The sequence below is a fragment of the Anabrus simplex genome, chromosome 8, assembly GCF_040414725.1.
Source record: "Anabrus simplex isolate iqAnaSimp1 chromosome 8, ASM4041472v1, whole genome shotgun sequence".
NCBI lineage: Eukaryota > Metazoa > Arthropoda > Insecta > Orthoptera > Tettigoniidae > Anabrus > Anabrus simplex.
In genome coordinates, this window is record NC_090272.1 from 63,154,736 (window position 1) to 63,178,014 (window position 23,279).

General features: G+C 40.2%; 1 protein-coding gene across 1 annotated transcript in view; it reads right to left on the reverse strand.

Moving 5' to 3' along the window:
• Window positions 1-23,279, reverse strand: part of LOC136878786 (matrix metalloproteinase-2) — a 226,513-nt gene that overhangs the window by 38,853 nt on the left and 164,381 nt on the right. The window contains exons 3-4 of the mRNA XM_067152255.2: window positions 3,346-3,492; window positions 1,762-1,907 (exon numbers count right to left, since the gene is read on the reverse strand). Of these exons, the coding sequence (XP_067008356.1) occupies window positions 1,762-1,907; window positions 3,346-3,492 (293 nt within the window). The remainder of the gene's footprint in view (window positions 1-1,761; window positions 1,908-3,345; window positions 3,493-23,279) is intronic.

Genomic DNA, 23,279 nt, shown 5'->3' on the forward strand with positions numbered 1-23,279 from the left:
ACAAGTTAACTGGTACTATAACCCAGCACCATATTCTGCTATGGAAAAATTTTGTGAACACTAGCACGTACCCGTAGCTTTTCCCGCATTTATTAACTCAACCGTTCGATTTTGAACCATTTATTTAAAAGAAATGAAAAGGCATTATATTTCTTAACATAGACCATTTTATCTAAATTGCATGAATTAACTTATTTTATCCGTAATTATATTGTTACTTAAATATATTACCCAGCGCTGCCCGGGCACTTCTTAAATACTCTCAGGAGTTATAAGAACAAATTGTTACATTTTCAGCAAGATCAGTCCAGTAGTTTTGAGTCTATAAAGGATAAACTAAAAAACATTCCTTTTTATATTTATATAGATAACTCTGATTAATGTTATTTCCTTCTACCAGGTTATTATGCTACATTCCTATATTTCCATTTGTCAACATCCACCATCTATCCTTATCTATTGTGCAAACACGATTTTAATTACGTTCTGTGAGATTAATTTACAACAGCATCTAACTTATAAAAATGTTGTAAGAATATGTTCACTTTGCTATTGGTTTTACATCACACCGACTTGGGCAGGTCTTATGGTAATGATGGGATAGAGAGCAGGGAAAGAAATGACCATAGCCTAAAATAGGGTACAGCTCCAATATTTACTTGTTGTAAAAATGGGAAACCACAGAAATCATTTTCAGGGCTGCCAAAACAAGAGATGAAACCCATCATCTCATGAATGTAAGCTAACAGCTACAGCCCAAACAGAGTGGTCAACTCGCTCCTTGAAAGAATGCATTCAAAAATATCCCTAATCATAACTTATTCTCACAGACAGCATTTGTTCACAATAAAACTCTCAAAATACCAATATTAACAGATATAAATAAATCAAAGCAAGAGCTCCTTATTTACTATTCTTTACCTTCACATTTAAAGTTGTTTCTACTGAGCGAGGTGGCTACATTATATGGGTTGTGTAGTTGTAAGATTGCATTCAAGAGATGGTAGACTGAAACGGTCCGCAAACCTGAAGATAGTTTTCACAGTTTCCCAATTTTACTTCTTTCCCATCTCACGGATGCCAAAAGCAGACAAATATTTTGTAACATTCAATTTGTAGTAAAAAAAGGTTTTAAGAAAATAATACCTAGGAATTGCTGATAACCAAGTCTTTGCTTCCATTTCTATTAACCTACTCTTCCATGGAAAACTGTAGCCAAATAAGGAGTGTAAGACAATAAATCAAGCAACAGTCAGCAGATACAAAGTGGGTCTCGGCCCACAACTGGCCATGGCTCGTCCTTGCTCCTACAGTTCTCCACTCCGACCGATCACTGAACAGAGGAGGGGTAGCCACGGCTCTACAGTGGCTCTAAACCTCTATTAGGGAGAGGGGATGGTTCCACCGACGGCTGTCATGAGAATGGTTTTCCATGGTTTTCCACTCTGCTGCACTAAGGCGAATGCCGCGACAGTTTCTAGTACAGACCACAGCCATCAACCCTCTCACCTTCTCAGCACGTCTCCTTCTCAGATACAAATCTCCTGGCCTGGGAGATGGCGTCACCATTGAGGAGGCCCACCTCCCCCTCCAGGAGAAGAACGATCAAGCAAAGTAAAGATTAACCAGAGATAACAAGCTAATCATCTATGCAGTGTGGTGAAACATGCATGTGTAGAAGATTACAACAACATTTCTAAGATGAATCTTCTTCAGTCAAATAAGGACATAACCTTTTTCAAAGTACAATGGTAGACCAACCTTCAGTATCATCTCCTAATTCATGCAGAATCCAATTCTCCTCTTCATCAAAATGTGCATCTCCACCTCTGCCAATACCCGGGAAGAAGGCATGTGCCAAGATATGACCTCGTCCGTCAAACGGGTAACCATCTCCATGATAACCCCTGAAAAATAAAAATCCAGCTCTGTAAAAACATTTTATTACAGAGTACAAATTGAATAAATCAGCAAGTCATTTATTCAGCATTAAGAAGTTACTTGCTATAACTTTCTTCCACAATAACATCGATGTACAACCACACTAAAATGACAGTGCTCATTGATTAAGATCTAAGGTACACAAGAAATAAGTTTAACAATCAATCAATGAATCAAGATCTACGTTTAGGGCTGTAGCCCACATGACAGATTCCCTATCATTTGTTTACGTAATCTTTTCTTAAAAGCTTTCAAAGAATTTGGAAATTTATTGAACATCTCCATGGATAATTTATTCCAATCCCTAATTCCTCTCCCTATAAACAAATATTTGCCCCAATTTGTCCTCTTGAATTCCAACTGTATCTTCATATTATGATCTTACCTACTTTTAGAACTCCATTCAAGCTTATTCATCTATAATTGTCCTTCCACGCCATCTCTCCGTTGACAGCTCGGAACATTCAACTTAGTAGAGCTGTTCATCTCCTTACTCCCAAATCTTCCCAACTTAAAGTTTGTAAAAAAATTTCTAACACTACTCTTTTGTCAGATATCGCGCACAACACATCGTGCCGCTTTTCTTTGGAACTCTTCCAGTTCTCGAATCAAGTAGCCCTGGTGAATGTACCATACACTGGAACCGTATTCTAATTGGGACCTTACCAGTGACTTATAACCCACTCCTTTACATCCTTACTACAACCACTAACTAGCCTCATAACAATATCAAGAGATCTGTAACCTGTGTTTACAATCCTGTTTATGTGATTACCCCACTGAAGAAAAACTGTCTTATACAGTACACTGAAATGAGATTCAATAAATTACCGGTACATTACAATTATTTGAGGTGAAGCCACTCGGCTTCTAAGCACTCATTAATGGAACACCATGGATTCACCTTCAACCATTTGCAAAAGTCCTTCCTAAAGGTTTTTAATGGTAGAATTTTAAATTCACATCCAGGCCAATGCTTTTCTTTCCTCTTAAATCCCTGACATTGGCAATCCTTTGCTATTACTTGTGATGTTGTCTGAGGCTATCTTTCTTGAATGGTTAACTGAAGTTTTACCAAATAAATATAACACACATTAGTCTAGTTGGAAACCATGAGGGAAGTGTAATATTTAAAGAAAAGATCAGAAGAGAATTCCATTTGTCAGAGAGAAGCGGAAGGTGGGGGTGGCAGAGTTCTCAGATAAGAATGAGGAAAGGTAGGAGGCTAGCACAAAGAAGTGGAAGCTGGGGCAGTGTGGTTGTCAGAGTGTCCCAAGTTGTGAGCCTCAGAGGAAGCAAGATGGTTAATATTAAACAAATTATTTAACATAAAATCCTGATACTTCAAAAACACTAGGATAATCTTCACAACCATTTTGATAACAATCAAACATGCATACATACCTTTCAAAATATACTAAGATGTCTGCTCTGTCATCATTTACTTCGGCAAATGTTAATCTTGAATTTTGTGCCCAGACATCTAGTGCTCGCCCTAACTGCTGACGGACTAGGCGCGGGTCCAGATTCCGAGGATATATTGTTCGAAGACTGTAACAAACAACAAAATAATAATTAATGAAGGCACTAAGACAGTGCTCCCATTGACAAGAAAAGAATAATGACACAGAATAAACACTAGTTATTAATTATTCATTTACCAAGATTACAATAAAAAGTTGAAGTATAAAAGCACTATACCGATTTGAAGTGGTAGTTAGTGAGATACTTTATGAAGTCTTCATATTGTTGTTTGGGTCATCACTCCATAGACTGGTTTGATGCAGCCCTCCATGCCACCCTATCCTGTGCTAATATTTCCATCTTTATGTTACTGCTACATCCTACATCTACTCTAATCTGTTTGTCATATTCATACCTTGGTCTACCCCTGCCTTTTTTACCGCTTACACTTCCCTCAATAACTAACTGAACAAGACCTGGGTGTGTCTTACGATGTGATGTTCCCAATCATTCTGTTTCTTCTTCTGTCAAACTTGGCCAAATCATTCTCCTCTCACTAATTTGGTTCAGTATCTCTTCATTTGAAATTCGATCTACCCATCTGACTATCAACATTCTTCTGTAATACCACATTTCAAAAGTTTCTCTTTTTTTTTCCTTTCTGAGCTATTTATCGTTATTTCACTTCCATACAATGCCACGCTCCAAACAAAAGTCTTCAAACATGTCTTTCTAATTCCTACATCAATGTTCAAAGTGAGCAAATTTCTTTTCTTAAGAAACTTCTTTCTTGCTTGTGCTAGTCTGCATTTGATGTCCTCCTTACTCCTGCCATCATTAGTTATTCTACTATTCAAGTAACAATATTCATCCACTTCCTTTATGACTTCATTTCCTAATCTAATGTCCGGCTCCATGGCTAAGTGGTTAGCGTGCTGGGATCCCGGGTTCGATTCCCGGTAGGGTCGGGAATTTTAACCATCATTGGTTAATTTCGCTGGCACAAGGACTGGGTGTATGTGTCGTCTTCATCATCATTTCATCTTCATCACGATGCACAGGTCGCCTACGGGCGTCAAATCAAAAGACCTGCACATGGCGAGCCGAACATGTCCTCGGACACTCCCAGCACTAAAAGCCATACGCCATTTCATTTCATTTCATTTCATTTCCTAATCTAATGTTTCCTGCATCACCAGACTTCATTCGACTGCACGCCATTACGTTTGTTTAGGATTTATTTATTTATTTATTTATTTATTTATTTATTTATTTATTTATTTATTTATTTATTTATTTATTTATTTATTTATTTATTTATTTTTATCTTGTACTCCTCCACCAAGACTGTGTCCATACCATTCAGTTATTTCTCCAGATCTTCTACAGACTCAGAATAACAATATCACCGGCAAATCTCGGAGTTTTGATTTCGTCTCCTTGGATTGTGATTCCTGTTCCAAATTTCTCTTTGATTTCCTTTATCGCCTGTTCTATGTAAACACTGACAAGGAGAGGGAACAAACTGCAGTCTTGACTCACTCCTCTCTGGGTTGCTGCTGCTTGTTCATAGCCTTCGAATCTTATCACTGCGGACTGATTTTTGTACAGATTGTAGATAATTTTTCTTTCTCGGTATCTAATCCTGATCACCTTCAGACAGGGCCGGATTAAGAGGGGGGCTAAAGGGGCTGCAGCCCCGGGCCCCGCGTGCCAAGGGGCCCCGACTCTTGGCCGAACCTGAAATTGTATAAAAAGGCCTGCTGCTCCACCTCCGTGCATGTATATGAATATTTACGCTCGCAAAATATCGAACACGCACTCTTCCTTCCTTCCTTCCTTCCTTCCTTCCTTCCTTCCTTCCTTCCTTCCTTCCTTCCTTCCTTCCTTCCTTCCTTCTTATCAGTTGTCCGCGTTAGTATTTCATCACTGCTAGAATCAATTACCGTCCGGAGACACGAATCCTCGCTACTTACGCACTGTAATTATTTTAAAGGTTATTGTTGACGAAAATTTAAATCTGGCAGCTTGCGAGTACGGGCAGAGGGGGAAGGGGGGTGAAGAGGTCTAGGAAGTGAGCGGGAGGGGACAGGGGAAGCACGGTGGAATGCGCATGCTATACTATAATTGCATCAGAAAGAGAACTTCCAGTTCACCTCTGATTATCGAACCATTCTTAAGTTACAAGTTACAAAATGGATCGAAAATATCCTAGTGGTGCCTAAAAACGTAAGTTCTGTTTTGTATGTCGATTTGATAGTGATGATGAGACAAATGTAAAATATGTTTTGGCATTATGAAATATTAACATGAAAAATAGAGAAAAATTGTAGTCTATTTCAATACTTCCCTATTCATTAATTTAAGTTCAAGTAGTTCTATAACGACTTCAGTATGCTAGTCTTACGTGATGTTACGAAGAAGGGGCCCCACATTTTTAAGTAGCCCAGGGCCCCCAAACACCTTCATCCAGCACTGCCTTCAGAATCTCAAATAGCTTTGTCCAATCAACATTATCGAATGCCTCTTCTAGATCTATAAATGCCATGTACATAGGCTTGCCTTACTTAATTCGATCTTCTAAGATCAGATGTAAAGTCAGGATCGCTTCACGTGTTCAAACTTCTTTTCTGAAGTCAAACTGATCTTCTCCCAATTCATCTCCACATAAATAAATGATACAAAATATTTCCAGAACAGACTCGTGTCCGACTCGTTTGACTGAATGATCAGCGTTGAGGCCTTCGGTTCAGAGGGGTCCGGTTTCGATTCCCGGCCGGGTAGGGGGATTTTAATCGCATCTGGTTAATTATTCTGGCCCGGGGACTGGGTGTTTGTGTTTGTCCCAACACTTTCCTCTTCATAATAAGACAACACACTACACTACCAACCACCACAGAAACACGCAATAGTACTTACAACCCTCCATATGGGGTTGGCGTCTGGAATGACATCCGGCCGTAAAACATGACCAAATCCACATGTGCGACACAGTTCGCACTCGCGACCCCACATGTGGGAAAAAGAGGAGGAAGAAGAACAATTTCCAGAACAGGCTCGTGGGATTTATGTAAGTTATTGTGCAATTAATGATTATTCTAAATCTAGTACCTGTTCTTAACAGGTTGGTTTTCTGTAATTATAGTAGTAATGACATCAGGCGGAGTAGTAGAGTGGCAGCGAATTATTATTATTATTATTATTATTATTATTATTTTACAAGTTGCTTTACGTCGCACAGATAGGTCTTATGGCGACGGTGGGGTAGGAGCGGGAAGGAAGCGGTCGTGGCCTTAATTAAGGTACAGAACCGGCATTTGCACGGTGTGAAAATGGGAAACCACGGAAAATCATCTTCAGGACTGCCGACAGTGGGGTTCGAACCCACTATCTCCCGAACACTGGATACTGGCCGCACTTAGGCGACTGTAGCTATCGAGCTTGGTGGCATCGAAATGGACAGAACACTCCTCAGTCGTGCAGACTAATGTTATTGTCGATAAGGTAAGTCTTTGGAGTTTATGCATCAACGTTTTGTTTCCTTCCAGCTCGGCGATATCAGGGCATTCGAGGCCTAAGTTTTCAACACCTCCCGTTTTATGGTCTCCCCCCTCCCCCTACTTTCATTTTTCGTGTGATCGGTCATATCTTTTCTCATTTCAGAAATATATCCTCACTATCTTCATGGTCAATAGGGTGTTGTCGAAGTACAACTAGGCAACAATCATTCTATTAACACTAATGAGAGGAGTAAATTGGAAGGGCCAGGCTGAGTGGCTCAGATGGTTAAGGCGCTAGCCCAAGCTGACAGATTCGATTCTGGCTCAGTCCGGTGGTGCTCAAATACGTCAGCTCGTGTCGTTAGATTTACTGTCGCGTAAAAGAACTCCTGCGAGACAAAATTATTCCGGCACCTCTGTAACTCCGAAAACCGTAAAAGTAGTTAGTAGAATGTATCTTTCATTATGTCGTGATTTTTCATTTTAAGACCACTCCCACTTTTCTGTGACGTCATTCGGCCTTGATAGCGCGTGCGATCTATGAATATGTCAAAATGACATAGCGCCGCGCGTTGTAAATCAGTACAGCTTCGGCTCTTGTTGCATTAAGAAGCTCCTTGTTCTTGGTGTGCAACAACTCGGCTGGATCAACGCGTAGATTTAAAACCGTGGATTATCGGATTCCCAAAATATCGGCATGCCGTTACCTCCTGGTGACAGGGCTCTCTCATTGCCCATTTATTACGGTACCGGTATAGGGATAGATGAACGTCACTCTTCATCTTACGACGCCCTACGATAACGAAACAATGTACACAGTTTCCTTCGCTACACTACCCACCATGCAGTTTGTGAGCTCAAATATTGGCCGCAACTCGACGCGCCGGGCATTGACTCGCTGCCGTTCAGCTCGTTTCCGCGGGATGTAAAGTTCTAGTTTGACGGCAAGAGCGGCCGCCGCTGCCGATACCAGGGTGGGATCCCTGGGACCCCCCAAGTACCCTCAGATACGTCTCTCCCGCTACCTTGAAGGGACCACCCAAGTACCCTCAGATACGTCTCTCCCGCTACCTTGAGAGGGGCAGCCATGGTGATTGTCGCCACAGACCAGATATAGAGACACTGCTCCAGGATGGGTAGGCGGTTGAGTTACCGCACCTCAGCCCCCGCCAGCAAGGATGGTGCTCCAGTACGCCATTATGCAGGAGACTGGGCCAGGAGTGTCCTGTTCTCCCGTAGTCATTTTCTGGAAGTTTCGGAGGTATTTGTTACCCACTTTGCGGTCCATCTTGATTTTTTTTATGTTTTCTTTCCCCGTACCAGACTATGATCTGACTGTTATGATATCCTACCTGTTAACGTGGCAGTCAGCGTCAGACATCACACACTAGCAATTTACATTCGTCCTGGTTATATGATGAACTATGCATCTCCAAATTTTATCATAGCCGGGCTGAGTGGCTCAGACGGTTAAAGCGCTGGCCTTCTAACCCCAACTTGGCAGGTTCGATCCTGGCTCAGTCCGGTGGTATTTGAAGGTACTCAAATACGACAGCCTCGTGTCGGTAGATTTACTGGCACGTAAAAGAACTCCTGCGGGACTAAATTCCGGCACCTCGGCGTCTCCGAAGACCGTAAACGTAGTTAGTGGGACGTAAAGCAAATAAGATTATTAGTAATTTTATCATTAGAATTGCTACACTGTCTCACAGTTTAAAATACCATCATTTCGACGTTCTCTCGGGATTAGAATCGTGGTACCATGGTGGCTACAAATTTTTAACTCAGCCTATCTGTGTGGGTTGTTATCTCCCAATGCAAACAGGAAGCATATACGGGGAGTTTGAGATCACGTACGATCTAGTTAAGGACACTGTTGCCAGAGCACTCTGTGTCTGTGTACGGTACGGTATAATGATTACCTACCATACATCTACATTACGTTTAAATTAGGCAGCTTGATATATCCATGTGGTAGAAAACACGAAACTACACCAAAAAATAGAAGGCTATCCACCGTTTGCTACCCAGGAGCACTACCACTCCGTTAGAAATCTGATTAAAGAGATGGTCCCGATATTCAACGAGTGGGGACTTTCTTTAGTAGCATTAAAAATAGTTGAAATGTATTTTCTTGAACGGATTGAGGCTTATAACACACTCACTGTAGGTGATCTGAACAGGAAACCTTTTCCTACTCACAGAAGAGAGTTCCTTCAACAGCTAGGCTACAGTATCAGTGTAAAATGAACGAAATTATAAATATCTGGAAGAGAGAGAATATAATATGAATTTCGTAGAATTCATTCTATGGATAGTTTCATTCAGGATAAGCTACAACAGACCGTACTCTGTTCGACAAACAAGTGAGTTGGAGGAAGGTTGAACACAAACAAAGCTCCACTCTGTTAGGGAGGATGGAACTGTTTATGCCAGACCGTTCTTACAGTTTAGAATACGGAAAATGTTTATCATAGGGTAGTGACAAATACCAGGCAGATAGCAATACACGACCTATTCCATTCTGCTATCCTTGAACCGGAGGCAGACTAACAAGGGGCCGAACCCATCGCTCTTGCCCCCTTTGTACCATCCTTTGTACGATATCTTTCGTCTATTTTACGAAGCTGAGAAGGCCTGGGAATATTAGCTTTTAAACATTGCTAAAATATTTGTGCGTTTATGAACCATTAGAGTGGGTCGTTGGGAGAAAGTTTTACGTAAGTCTCGAAGAAGAATTTCTTAACACTCTGCAGTGCAAAGGCCGGCAAGCAATAAGGACATTGCAAACATAGAACAATCTTTCAAAGATAATTCTGCGGAGAGTTTCGCCATTTCATTCTTGTCATCAGTATCCTTTTATTGCGCAATTAGAATTGTCCTATGTTTGGATAGGCTACTGTCTGATATCTCAAAAAGAAACATGAGAAGATATCCCCGCCCACGCAAGAATAATCACAGTGTGTACGAGATTGCCTTGATTCCAACAAACGATTCTCAGTTACGGCAGTACAGTCAGACCTACTGAGAGAATAGCTTTCTTTTTGCTAACGGCCTAAATGGTGATCAAATAGACAACATTCTAGCATAAACTTTAATAAACACTGCTTTATTAATTGTATAGATAGTTTATTTAAAAAGGACTCGCAGGGCTGCGTGTATTACCGCCTAGAAGTAGTAAGCGCATGGCATTGTATGTTTCTTGCCTTTAACACCGTCTGATAAAAATATCAACTGATTACTACTACTACTACTACTACTTAGAAATTAGTTTATATTCTTATCAGAATTTTAATTATAAAAATGTAATTCACGTCCCAAGCAGATATATAAATCCAGCGGATATCCACAATTGTTTGAGAAAAGTGTGCATACGAGGGACTTAAACAATATCATGCACTCATTGGTATTTGGAGCGATTATACATAGTTACAAACCAGGAGGAGCCTCCGTGGCTTAGGAGGCAGTTTACCGGCCTCTCACCGCTGGATTCCGTAGTTCATATCCCGGTCAGTCCATGTGTGATTTGGGCTGGACAAAGCGGAGGTGGGACAGGTTTTTCTCCGGGTACTCCGGTTTTCAATGTCATCTTTCACTCCAGCGACACATTGTCATTTCATCAATCTTTGTTTCAGAGGAGAGCGAAAGGCTTCGGCAGCCGGCACAATTCCTATCCTCGCCGCTAAATGGGGGCTTCATTTAATTCCTGACCCAGGTGAGACTGGAAACAGGCTGAGGATTTTCGCTCACCAGGAGCACATTCAGGATGAAGCATGGCAAGCAGATCGAAACAAACACACACACACACACACACACACACACACACACACACACACACACACACACACACACACACACACACACACACACACACACAGAGAGAGAGAGAGAGAGAGAGAGAGAAAGACAGACAGACAGAGAGAAGCGCGCGAGAGCGAGTTGGCGGTATACTTCGGGGCGCTCAGCTGTGAGCTAGCATTCGGGAGATAGTGGGCTCGAACCGCTCTGTCGGCAGGCCTGAAGATGGTTTTTCGTGGTTTTCCATTTTCACACCAGGCAAATGCTGGTGCTGTCCCTTAATTAAGGCCACGGCTGCTTCCTTCCCATTCCTAGCCTTTTCTTACCCCATCGTCTCCATAAGACATATCTGTGTCGGTGCGACGTAAAGCAACTTCTCTCTCTCAAGTCGAATTCACGATACGGGCAGTGCAGTCGTAAATTTGCATTCGATAGACGAATGCAAGCTGATAACTACCTGACCCAAGCCTCGCGGCCACTTGCTCTGTACATTTTCTTCTCTTTACTTCGTCTTTTTGTCTTGTTCGACCATAGAGCCACCCTGAATTTATATTTTGAAACATTAAAACTCATTTTTATTCATATTGTCTTATTTATTTCTGTGTTTGAACTGTAGTTTGTACATAGGACGATGTAATGAACAGACTTATATTTAAGACTAACACAAACTCTCCGTCCCTGAGACACAGGATTTATCCAAATACGGTCAAATCTCCAGCCTGATCACAAATCAAAGGCCGTTACACTGTTAATTCAGCCAAGGAGATGGGACAGGCTTGCAGTTTTCCTTTACTTCATGAAGGTTAAATGTTCTCAAATCGGGGTCAAATGCCATACCCATAAACAAGGGCCACCTTTGGCTTCTACAAATGAATAGATAAGCCATTTAGTATATCAACCCAGGAATGTGCTTTCGATAACGAGGGTCAGGCCTATCTCATCTGTCAGTAACGAAAAACTGATAAGCCGCCTAACATGACCTATGGAGCTACAACGTTCAACTTGAAAACTTAGCATGTGTGATAACACAGTAGTACCGGTAGTAGTAGTAGTAGTAGTAGTAGTAGTAGTATGAGCCTCCGTGGCTCATACGGCCTCTCACCGCTGGATACCGTGGTTCAAATCCCGCTGACTCCATGTGAGATTTGTGCTGGACAACGCGGAGGCGGGACAGGTTTTTCTTTCATTCCAGCAACACTCTCCATTATCATTTCATAGCATTTATCACTCATTAATAAATCACTTTGGGAGTGGCGACCCCATTGTAATAACAGCCTATATATTGTTTCATTCACTACATCCCTGACCCGGTCAACGACTGGAAAACAGGTTGTAGGTTTTCATTTTTAGTAGTAGTAGTAGTAGTAGTAGTAGTAGTAGTAGTACACATTTAGAGGAAAAGTTGAACACAAACTTCAACCCTAATCTAACTGCAGTATACAAAGTAACGTATGGCCTACCAAACAAACGCTGCTCAGCCCGAAGGCCTGCAGATTACGAGGTAGCGTGTGTTCAGCACGACGGATCCTCTCGGCAGTTATTCTTGGCTTTCTAGACCGGGTCCGTCATCTCACCGTCAGATAGCTCCTCAATTGTAATCACGTAGGCTGAGTGGACCTCGAACCAGCCCTGAGACGTAGGTAAAAATCCCCGACCTGGCCGGAAATCGAACCCGGGGCCTCCGGGTAAGAGGCAGGCACGCTACCCCCACACCGCGGGGCCGGCATATATTGTAGCGCTTCACGAAATTGACATACATTAATTAATATCTTTGTAGGCCTACTTTTAAAAGTACTAAATGAACCTAATCTATAATGTCAGAAAAACAAGAGATGTCATTCACATCGGTGTTATAAATAAAAAGTGACACCACACTTTTATCGCTCTACGTGTACAGAAAGTCTTTCAACGCGAAGACTATCATGTTTTGATGGATTTATAACGCGCAAACTTGCCTACAACTAACTACCTTTCGAAACTGAAGGTCACCAATCAGTATTTGAGAGTGAATATCCAGACTGTTGCTACTCTTGTTTCACCTACGTCGCACAGTGTGCCGAATCCCCGATCTAGGTGGAAAAAATTAATAACGTCGTTAATAGTCCTGGGATCCTATTAAAAGTTGGCACTATACCGTTTTCGAGGTCGCTGAATTCATATCTGGCATCGTCTAAAGTGTACGATGTTCGGGGGTAAATATATAGGGGTGAGGGGCAAGGGGGGATTTAAAAAATGACCGAAAGCAACAAAAGAATCGTCCATTTACGGGAGTAAAAACACGATTTGGATGTGTATATTATAGTTTATAACAGTGGTAAACATACTATTGAAGACTGGATAAAATATGAATAACAATGAGAATTTCAGTCCAGTATTCTTGTTACACCTTATTTGAGGGAATAGACGAAGGCATTGTATGTAAATTCTTCCAGATTGAAAACGTATTTTAAATACGTAGTTTTAGTAAAACACACCTTACACACGAAAACAATATTATATATATTATACTTCCATACAAAAAAGGTTAAGATTACACTCAGAAACATTTCATAAAAAACGTAAAAGGATCATATTACAGTATTTGCAAGTAATTGCCTCATCAATCTCATCCTGTTCATAATAACAACATGTCCAATGTTCAATCGTCCCCTGATTCGTCTGTAGAGTCCAGAGAATCGTAGTCGTTGCTATACTGGTCTTCTTCATTTGATGTGAAAGGATCTTGGGAGTCAGTAAGTAACTCAATAGCTTCCATAGGTAGATTACCAGGAATTTTACGTGGCATTGTTCGGTACTTGTTTATTAAGGGATTTGATGTAATCAACAACATCTTAAGCTGCTACATTTTTGAGTATGAAGTTCACGAAACCTCCGACAATCTTTATTTCTAGCTTCCTGAGCTTCTTCAGATAAAGTTCCTATTGGCACAAGAAAATGTTTAATTACTTGAGTAATGTGTACTAATATGGTATGCACAGTTACGGGCATATAATTCCATGGATATAGTTTGACATACAAAGCCGCAGTTTGCGCACGAAATTCTTTGAATTTATTCACATTTATTTCAGAGCCAGAAGAAAGAGCAGCTAGTAATACACGATATCTTTTTATTAAGCCTTCATCTTTTCCCGCTTGATCGAAAAGAATCTTCAGCAGCAAACGCGACTTCCTCCAAACTATGCGATTCGGTAATATCTCAAACATTTTGCTTCTTCGTCTTTATGGAAGAGTCCTTAAATTCCTTAGGGTGACGGCCGGCTTTGTTAGGTACACAACTTGTTTTTGGATCATACGCTGGATCAATGTCGTCTTGTTCACTAAACACGATGAAATCCGTCACATTTCCCTAATCACCGAATTTTTCTCGGAATCGTTGTTCTCTTCTTCCTGCACTCTCCCATTTTTGTTGATATTACGGGATATCAATTTCATTTTGTTTCTTAGCTCCAGAAATTGAGTGTCAGTAAGATTTGTAGGCTCTAATTTATCCATAACATATTGAAATATGATTTCTAAATGCCCCTTTTTACGACATGACCGCCACGCGTTGAAATATTCTTCTCGCGGTAACGCCCACATAGTCACTGAAAATAAGAAAATAAACCATTATGCACATTCGTGCGCAACCAAACCACTACAGATCCTGAATCTACATTAAATTTCCCATCGAATGACGTTTAAAGTAAAGTGGCACTATGAGGCACTCATAAAGTTTTTTTCGAGCAAATCGTAAAAACAATCTAATTTTCTACAACTGCTTCCTTTTACAACGCACTGTAAATAACTTGTTTACTGCAGAACGCTTGTATTATGCTTAAAATGAGAACACATACCTCTTTTCACTATTCCATGAACCACAGAATACAACACCTCGTTGAACTTACTAGAAACACAACGTTCGGTTCTCTCCGACACCTCCTATCAACTGAGTTGATAACTGCAAGGAAGATGTTTCAGCACCTGTCCCCTCCATCCTACGTACCAGAAAGCGAAAAGAAAGACTGAAGGTCAGCATCTGGTTTGTTTACTATCGAATGAGCCAGGTTGCGCTTTGATTGGCGACAGTGAATTTTTTCCACCTAGATATGGGATTCGACACACTGTGCGTCGTTCCGCTAGGGACATCGTAGTCAGCAGCTCCACGTCCTTCGAGTGCGGGAGTGGTGTCTGTCAGTGCTGCCAGTGGAAAGTAAATCTCTGGGAGGAGACGCGGCGGAATGTGGAATTAATCGAAAAACGTAGCGGCTTGTTACCATTTCTTACCCACTTACCTTACGCATATAAATCTCTAAACAATTAGTAATAAAACTGTTATCATAGATTCCTCCACAGCTTCTAAACAAGCAGAGAGCCAGCACATTCACCACCTACGTAATCGAAGAGTCAATCAAATCAAGCAGAAGAGAAGGAAATCTCATTTCTTTCAAATTAACCTTATCAAAAATGTGTCTCTCCCTCTCTTCATGTAACACCTCCCACTTCATCAATCTCTCAAGATAGAACTCGAGATTACGTCTAGGTTAGGTCAGTACGATTTAAATCTTGATCGCAATAATAATAATAATAATAATAATAATAATAATAATAATAATAATAATAATAATGTTTATGTTCCACTAACTCCTTTCACGATTTTCGAAGACGCCAAGGTGCCAGAACTTTGTCCCGCAGGATTTTTCGTGCTGGTAAATCTACCAACATGAGGCTGACGTAATTTGAGCATCTTCAAATACCACCGAAATGAGCCAGGATCGAACCCGCCAACGTGAGCTCAGAAGACCAGTCAGTCCGGCTTGATCGCAGTTAGCTGCGTAAATTTTTGGCGAGTGAGTGATACAGAGGAAGAGTGTTCCACACTTGTGAGCAGTAACGGCGAGAAAGGGGGGCGGTCCCCCCCCCCTCCACTTTGTAGAGAAAGCATTATTTTATTCCATTTTAGCCGGCTGAAACTAGGAATCATAGGAATTAAGAAAACAATTTGTGCAAATTTGTAATTATTAATAAAATTATAATCGAAAATAAGCGCAAAATGTCATTCGTCGCGGCTAACCGATTTGTATAGGGCCACAGCAAGTAGTGGAGACTTCGCAAATGCTATGAGGAAGGGTAACAGGGGTATATTTTTTGCCAAGGTCGTGGACACTTGGGTATGATTTACCTGCTTGCCGCGTGCATTCGTCAGTCTGGCAGTCTCTTTAATATTGTATGTTAGTTTCTTAGAGTGTAGTCAGATACTAAATGATTTTTTTAATGTTATAATTACGCCGTACTTCTATTTAATTGTAATACGTGTGTAATATTGTTTCTTTGGTGAAAGTTTTATTGTATATTACTGATCAAAATCTCAAAAGTATTATTGGCCCACTTAAGTTAGTAAAATGTCAACCTTTACATATTTGTCGAAAATTCGGTCAAAGAGCATCAAAACTTACCATTTTGTAGCTTTTTTGTTCAGTTTTGATGTCTATTGTCTGTATATTTTTGCCCCCACCCCCCACCCCACCCGCTTGTAATTCCCAGTCGCCGCTACTGCTTGTGAGAAACAGAGGATATCGCGGAGAACAGGACAGAAAATCAAGGAAATAGAAACAGAAAAAAATTAGTAAATGATTTTCAAAATGTAATTACGTGTCCTCGTCCCGAGGTGGTGTTGCCGTCTTCAAGTACGCCCCCAATGGAAGTGAGCTGCATGTACCTTTTTAACCACATATCAGCCCTTCTGCCAATCCCACATTCCTTACAGTACCGGTACCCCCTGTGGATGGGGGGGGGTAGAATAACACCCACGGTATCCCCTGCCTGTCGCAAGAGGAGACTAAAAGGGGTCGCAGAGCCTCTCAACTTAGGGGCGTGGGTTGGCGACCCTTGGGGCCCTTAGTCGAGTCCTGGCACTGCTTCCACTTACTTGTGCCAGGCTCCTCCCTTTCATCTAACCTATCTGACATATCTTGGTCAACAGTTGTTCTTTTCCAAACCCGGCGTTATGTTAGGTTCTAAGGGGTAGGGAGTATTTCATTTTCACGCCCTTCTTGGTCCTTGTCTTTCTTCGGCTGATGCCTTCATTTTTTGAAGTGTCGGATCCCTTCCATTTCCTTTCTCTGATTTGTATTATGTAGAGGATGGCTGCCTAGTTGTACTTCCTCTTAAAACAATAATCATGACCACCAGCACCTGGCAGTATCGGAAATCAAAAAACCCGGGCCTCCGAGGACGGCGCCTAATAGCGCTACCGTACACTACGGATGTGGAATTTGGAAAGAAACTGAAAACCTAGTATCGTCTGACGAAGATTAGATCTAAATTAAAACTTCATTTGCAATGCGCTGCATGAACTTGCATGAAACCGAAACTTTCCTTCCCGTGGGGTAAAATTAATTGAAATCTTGTGTCAAATTATGTATTAATTTGGCCTAAAACAATTTAATTAATTTCTGCAATACTGTGCAGTATATCTATCTATATATATATAAAATAGCTTGTCCTGACTGACTGACTGATTCATCATCGCCGAGCCAAAACTACTGGACATAAAGAAATGAAATTTTGGGGATATATTCATATTATGATGTAGGTGCTCGCTAAGAGAGGATTTTTGGATATTCCTTCGGTAAGGGGGTGAAAATGGGGGTGAAATTTTAAAATGAGTGTATCTATATCTCAAAACTTTAAAAGTTTACAGATGTAAAAATTGGTATTTAGAATCTTCTTTAAAAATAAGGAAACACGTATTTTTTGTTTTCAGAAAATCCCAATATGAGGGATGAAAAAGGGTGAAAATGGGGGAAAATGGGTTGAATGCCTTTAATCAGGATACCGGTACTTATATCTCAGAAACTGAAGATATTACAGACCTGAAAATTGGTACTTTTGATCTCTTTTAAAAATAAAGAAGCACGTATTTTTTTGCTTTTGTAAAATCCAATTAATGGGAGGGTGAAAAGGGGGTGAATTTTTAAAATGAGTGAATCTATATCTCCAAACTTTTAAAGTTTGCAGATGTAAAAAATTGGTATTTAGAATCTTCATTAAAAATAAAGAAACACGTATTTCTTTGTTTTCGGAAAATCGCAATAGGAGGAGTGAAAAGGGGTGAAAAATTGGTTGAATGCCTTTAATGAGGCTACTTATATCTCAGAAACTGAAGATATTATAGACCTGAAAATTGGTGTTTGGGATCTCTTTTAAAAATAAAGAAACACGTATTTTTTGTTTTTCTGGAAAACCCAATTAAGGGGGGTGAAAAGGGGGTAATATTTTAAAATGACTGTATCTATATCTCAAAACTTATAAAGGTTATAGATGTAAAAAATGGTATTTAGAATCTCCATTAAAAATAAAGAAACACGTATATTTTGTTTTCGGAAAATTGTAATAGGAAGGGTGGTAAAGGTTGAAAAAGGGGTCGAATGCATTTCATGAGTCTACTTATATTTCAGAACCTGAAGATATTACAGACCTGAAAATTGGTGTTTGGGATCTCCTTTAAAAATAAAGAAACACGTATTTTTCTTTTTGTGGAAAATCCAATTAATGGGGGGGGGGTGAAAAGGGGGTGATTTTTTAAAATGAGTGTATCTATAGCTCAAAACTTTTAAAGTTTATAGATGTAAAAATTGGTATTTAGAATCTCATTTAAAAATAAAGAAACACGTATTCTTTTGTTTTCGGAAAATCCCAATAGGAAGGGTGTAAAAGGGTGAATAATAGGTTGAATACCTTTCATAAGGCTACTTATATTTCAGAACCTGAAGATATTACAGACCTGAAAATTGATATTTTGGATCTACTTTAAAAGTAAAGAAACACGTATTTTTTCGTTTTTGGAAAATCCAAATATTGGGGGGTGAAAAGGGGGGGGGGGCGAATTTTTTAAAATGAGTGTGTCTACATCTTAAAACTTTAAAATTTACAGATGTAAAAATTGGTAGTTAGAATCTCCTCTAAAAATAAAGGAACACGGTTTTTTTGTTTCCTCTAAATCCTAATAGGAGGGGTGTAAAAGGGTGAAAAATGGGTTGAATGCCTTAATTGAGGATACACATATCTCAGAAACTAAAGATATTACAGAACTGATAATTTGCATATGGGATCTCCTTTAAAAATTAAGAAACACGTATTTTTTAGTTTTTGGAAAAGCCAATTAATGGCGGTTAAACAGGAGTGACAAATTGGGGTGAATTTTTTGAAAGACTATATCCACAGAATATCTTGGAAACGTAAAATGTTACAGACGTAAAGAGTGGGTGTAAATCTCCTGTAAATGTAAAGAAATATAGGTGATTTGGTTTTGGAAACTCCACTTAAGGGGAACTTAAAAGGGGTGAAATTTTAAAATGAGAATTTTTACAGTATATCTAAAAAACTTAACATGTTACAGAAGTGAAAAATGGTATTTTTTTATCTCTATTAAACATAAAGAAACGTGTACTTTTAGTTTTCGAAAATACCACTTGGGTGGAAGGGGGGTGGTAAAAGTGACTGAAAATGGTGATGAAATCTTTTAATTAGGCTACTGATATCTCAAAAATGAAGATGTTACAGACGTGAAATTTGATATTTGCAATCTGCTTTAAAAGTAAAGAAACCCGTATTCTCGGAAAATCCAATGAAGGGGGGGGGGGGGGGGTGAAAGAATTGAAAAATTAATTGACTGAATTGTATGAGAATACATACATCTAATAAAAACTAAAGTTGTTACAGACGTGAAAATTCTTATTTGGACCTCCTTTAAAAACAAAGAAGAACGCGTTTTGGTGGGGAAACCATCTTGGAGGGCGGGGGTGTAAAGGAGTTGAATTCCTTTCATGAGGACACATAAATCGAAAACTGAAGAAGTTAGTCGTGATAACTGGTATTTAGAAGATCCTTTACTATTAAAGAAACAAGTATTATTTGCGGGAAAATTCACTTAAGGGGGCGGGGGGATTATTGTGAAATGAAGTGATAAAAAGTGAATTTTATGGGGATACTTATATCTCAAAACTGAAGGTAATAGACGTGAACATTGGTGTTTGAAATCTCCCTTAAACATAAAGAAACAAGCATTCTTTTAATTTTTTATGGGGGTGGGGGTTGGCGGTAAATAAACATAACTTCGGTGGGGTGTAGAAGGAGGTGAGACCAATTGATTTTACTGTTATTAATGTACTTATAAGGATCCTCCGTTGCTCAGGCGGCAGCGCGCCGGCCTCTCACAGCTGGGTTCCGTGGTTCAAATCCCGGTCACTCCATGTGGCATTCATGCTGGACAAAACGGAGGCAGGACAGGTTTTTCTCCGGATACTCCGGTTTTCCCTGCCATCAGCCATTCCAGCAACACGTAATAATAATAATAATAATAATAATAATAATAATAATAATAATATTCCGGACCGTCGTCAAATGTGCGGACCGCGCTGGAAACGGCTCCTGGACGGGTAATGACTAAGAATGCAGTCCGGCCGCGGGTTCAGTGCCGCCAAGGCACCCAATATGACACCACGCCGGATCTCCTGAAGGATTTTATTCATATTAAAAATATTATAGGAAAAGACGGCAAAGATTTACGGACCCAACTGACAGGGAGGAATACCTGAGCCTAGCCCGGGAAATACGAAATCGATTGCTGGAAAGGAAGATTTAAAAGTGGGAGAAAACGTGCCGTAAAATCATAGAAAACCAGTCAGATCGGGAATTTTGGTGGAATCTCGCAGAAAACGAGTCAGATCGCGAATTTCGGCGGATTATATATCTAATACAATAAGCATTCAATTATACATTTCAGTATAATACCGTAGCGAAGCACGGGTATCTTGCTAGTATAATATAAATGAAGGGCATCCAATATATTATCACTGTTGCTACAGCAGCATTGAAGACTACTTAGCGATTTGCGATGTACGCCCGCACTAACTAGTATATAACCTGTTCGATTGTATTCCCACAACCAAAGATATTTTATTTCACCGTAATTGATGTTTATATGTTTTGTAGGTTCGTTAGAATGATTACTTGCGCAGCAGATTTTTTATAACTCAAAGCACGTTTTTCGTCTTCCTGGATTGGTAGCAATGACTGATGTGCGTATTCGGTCATTACTAGAACTAGAGGCTGGTACCGGGAGCTGTTACTTCTTGGTGGATACGTTATTTTTGCATTTGACTCTTGGCACAAGCCGGAGGAGTATGTAACTTCCACTTAAGTCTCGGTCTCATAGTTTTATAGAAAATACTGACGTACGAGGTGGCTTAGTACTGGAATTCGGAGCAAGACGAGTGCGTCTGGGTGTTGTGAAAGTAGTTACTCTCAGGGTCAGCCGTGCTGCAATATCACTTTCTGGCGCGGTGAGGGAAGCAATGGCAAACTAAAGCACTCGGCACGTATAGAGCCTACACTAAAATACAAATATCGCTGCCCTATTTTTTTAATGGCTCATCATTGCTGCCAACTTGACTAGTTACATATTAAAATCACGAGACATAACAATCAACAAATTAACCTCAATGTATCAATAATGGAGGTTCCCTTACCCAAGTAAATGATAATAAATGATCAATCAAGATATTCATAATTAAGTCGGTTTTCAAGCTCAATGAGGAATTAAGGAAACACACACATCCTCACTCAATTTTCTGTCGCATATTTCTGCCTTTATTTTGATATACGCATTACTATAAGAGTATTCTTCGGTGTTTGCCTAGTGTAAATAATTCAGCTATTACTTATCGAACTGAAGTGAAACGACGCTGTAATAATACACACAAGCAAATATATTACATGTGTATATGCCGTAAACCTGCTGGCCATGATCGTTAAGACGTTAAAGTCTGACACCGTGGTTAGCCGGTTCGAGTCCGGTTGGTCGAAAAAAAACATCACCACCAGAATATTGGCCGGCTTGCCGCCAACATACAAGATCAACAGAAACTCTAAGACGTCATATCGGCAAGTAGGATCCCTAAACTGTATGGTTAGCAATACTGAATCGAACGCAACAGTTAGAAAATATCTATAAATCACAACCTTCAGTATTAATGGGGGAGAAAGAGTAAGGTTGTACCCTATACCTCATCCCTTATCACAGCACCGCCATCAATTTTATCGGTTTCCTTGTATCTGCATAACATAAGGTGGTGCCATGTGAGGATCATGACAAAGCTGGAAACTGAATAAAGAACCCTTGACCACGGCGGCTATTATTTACGAGGAGAAAGTGCGCAGACTAATATGTACAGCAACTCCAGAAGATCTCCATGTAACTTTGTTTCAAAATCTGCAATCTCAAAAACAATACTCGCAAGATCTACAACGCTAATGTTCTAACTTTGTTATATAACTCTGTATTTTCAGAACAACACTCAACTTTAAGAAGATAATGGAAAGGTGTTAGCGCTAGTGAACATTCCTCGTTATATCTATCTATCGCTTGGAAAAATAAACCAACAAAAGCAGGAAGATTAAATACCTCTAAGGCATCAGAAACTGAATGGTCAGCGTACTGGCCATCGGTTCAGAGGGTCCCGGGTTCGATTCCCGGCCAGGTCGGGGTTTTAACCTTCATTGGTTAATTCCAATGGCTCGGGGGCTGGATGTTTGTGCTGTCCGCAACATCCCTGCAACTAACATATAACACTATCCTCCACCACAATAACACGCAGTTATCTACACATGGCAGATGCCGCCCACTCGGCTAGAAATAGCCACACGAAATTAAAACATTATCAGAAACCTAATATTGACAGGGTCGAAGAGAACTAGAGTTCAGCATCGAACAAGTAAAATGACAGAGAGGAGCTTTCATAATTCCCAAGTTTCAGAGATCGTGCGCCTCTGGAAGGGCAGACCGCTGTATTTCAGCCTGGCATAATCAAATGTTAGCTCACTTCATCCAAGAGGAAGTCCAGTGATAATTACCCTTAATTAGCTTTCATAAACGGTGATCTAATAATAAACCAAGAAACAAAGGACCACTATGTTACTGAAACACTCTGCGAATGAGTATGTCTCACATGGCAACTTGGCAACGTCGGCCTTTATGTGTGAGTAATTTTTTTCACCCAACAGGCGTTTTTGAAAGGCTTCCTTGTTTGCGTCCCGCAGGAAACAGACTAGCGGCCCCCATGCGCGTACAAGGCCAATTCCATTTCCCCTGTTCTCTCCACAACCACTAGTCATGTTTCACAAAATTAAAAAAGGGAGATACGTAACCGATATGATTAAAAATCATCTTCCTCCTGGAGCCACATGCGACTGTAGGCTCGGTAATATAGTATTATCATTTCAGTAAGCCTATACATAAGATTGCGATTTTAAAAAAAGAGGAGGACCATAACTCGAGCCTTTGTTCTGTAACTTGCACTTATTTTGTAACTTTTTATCCTTTCTATTAAAATGTTCCGTTAACCTCGACGTACATCTGTATTGGACGCTCTTCATACTTCCCAGTTTCGATAGGTTTCTAGAAGTCTATTTATTTAGCGAATCGTTTTTTCTTTCTTTCCTTTAGTGCGGGGAGTGAGTGTCCGAGCACAGGCAATTCTATTTTACACCTGCGTATCTCGGTGCGAGATGAGATTATGATGACATGATTGAGAGAGG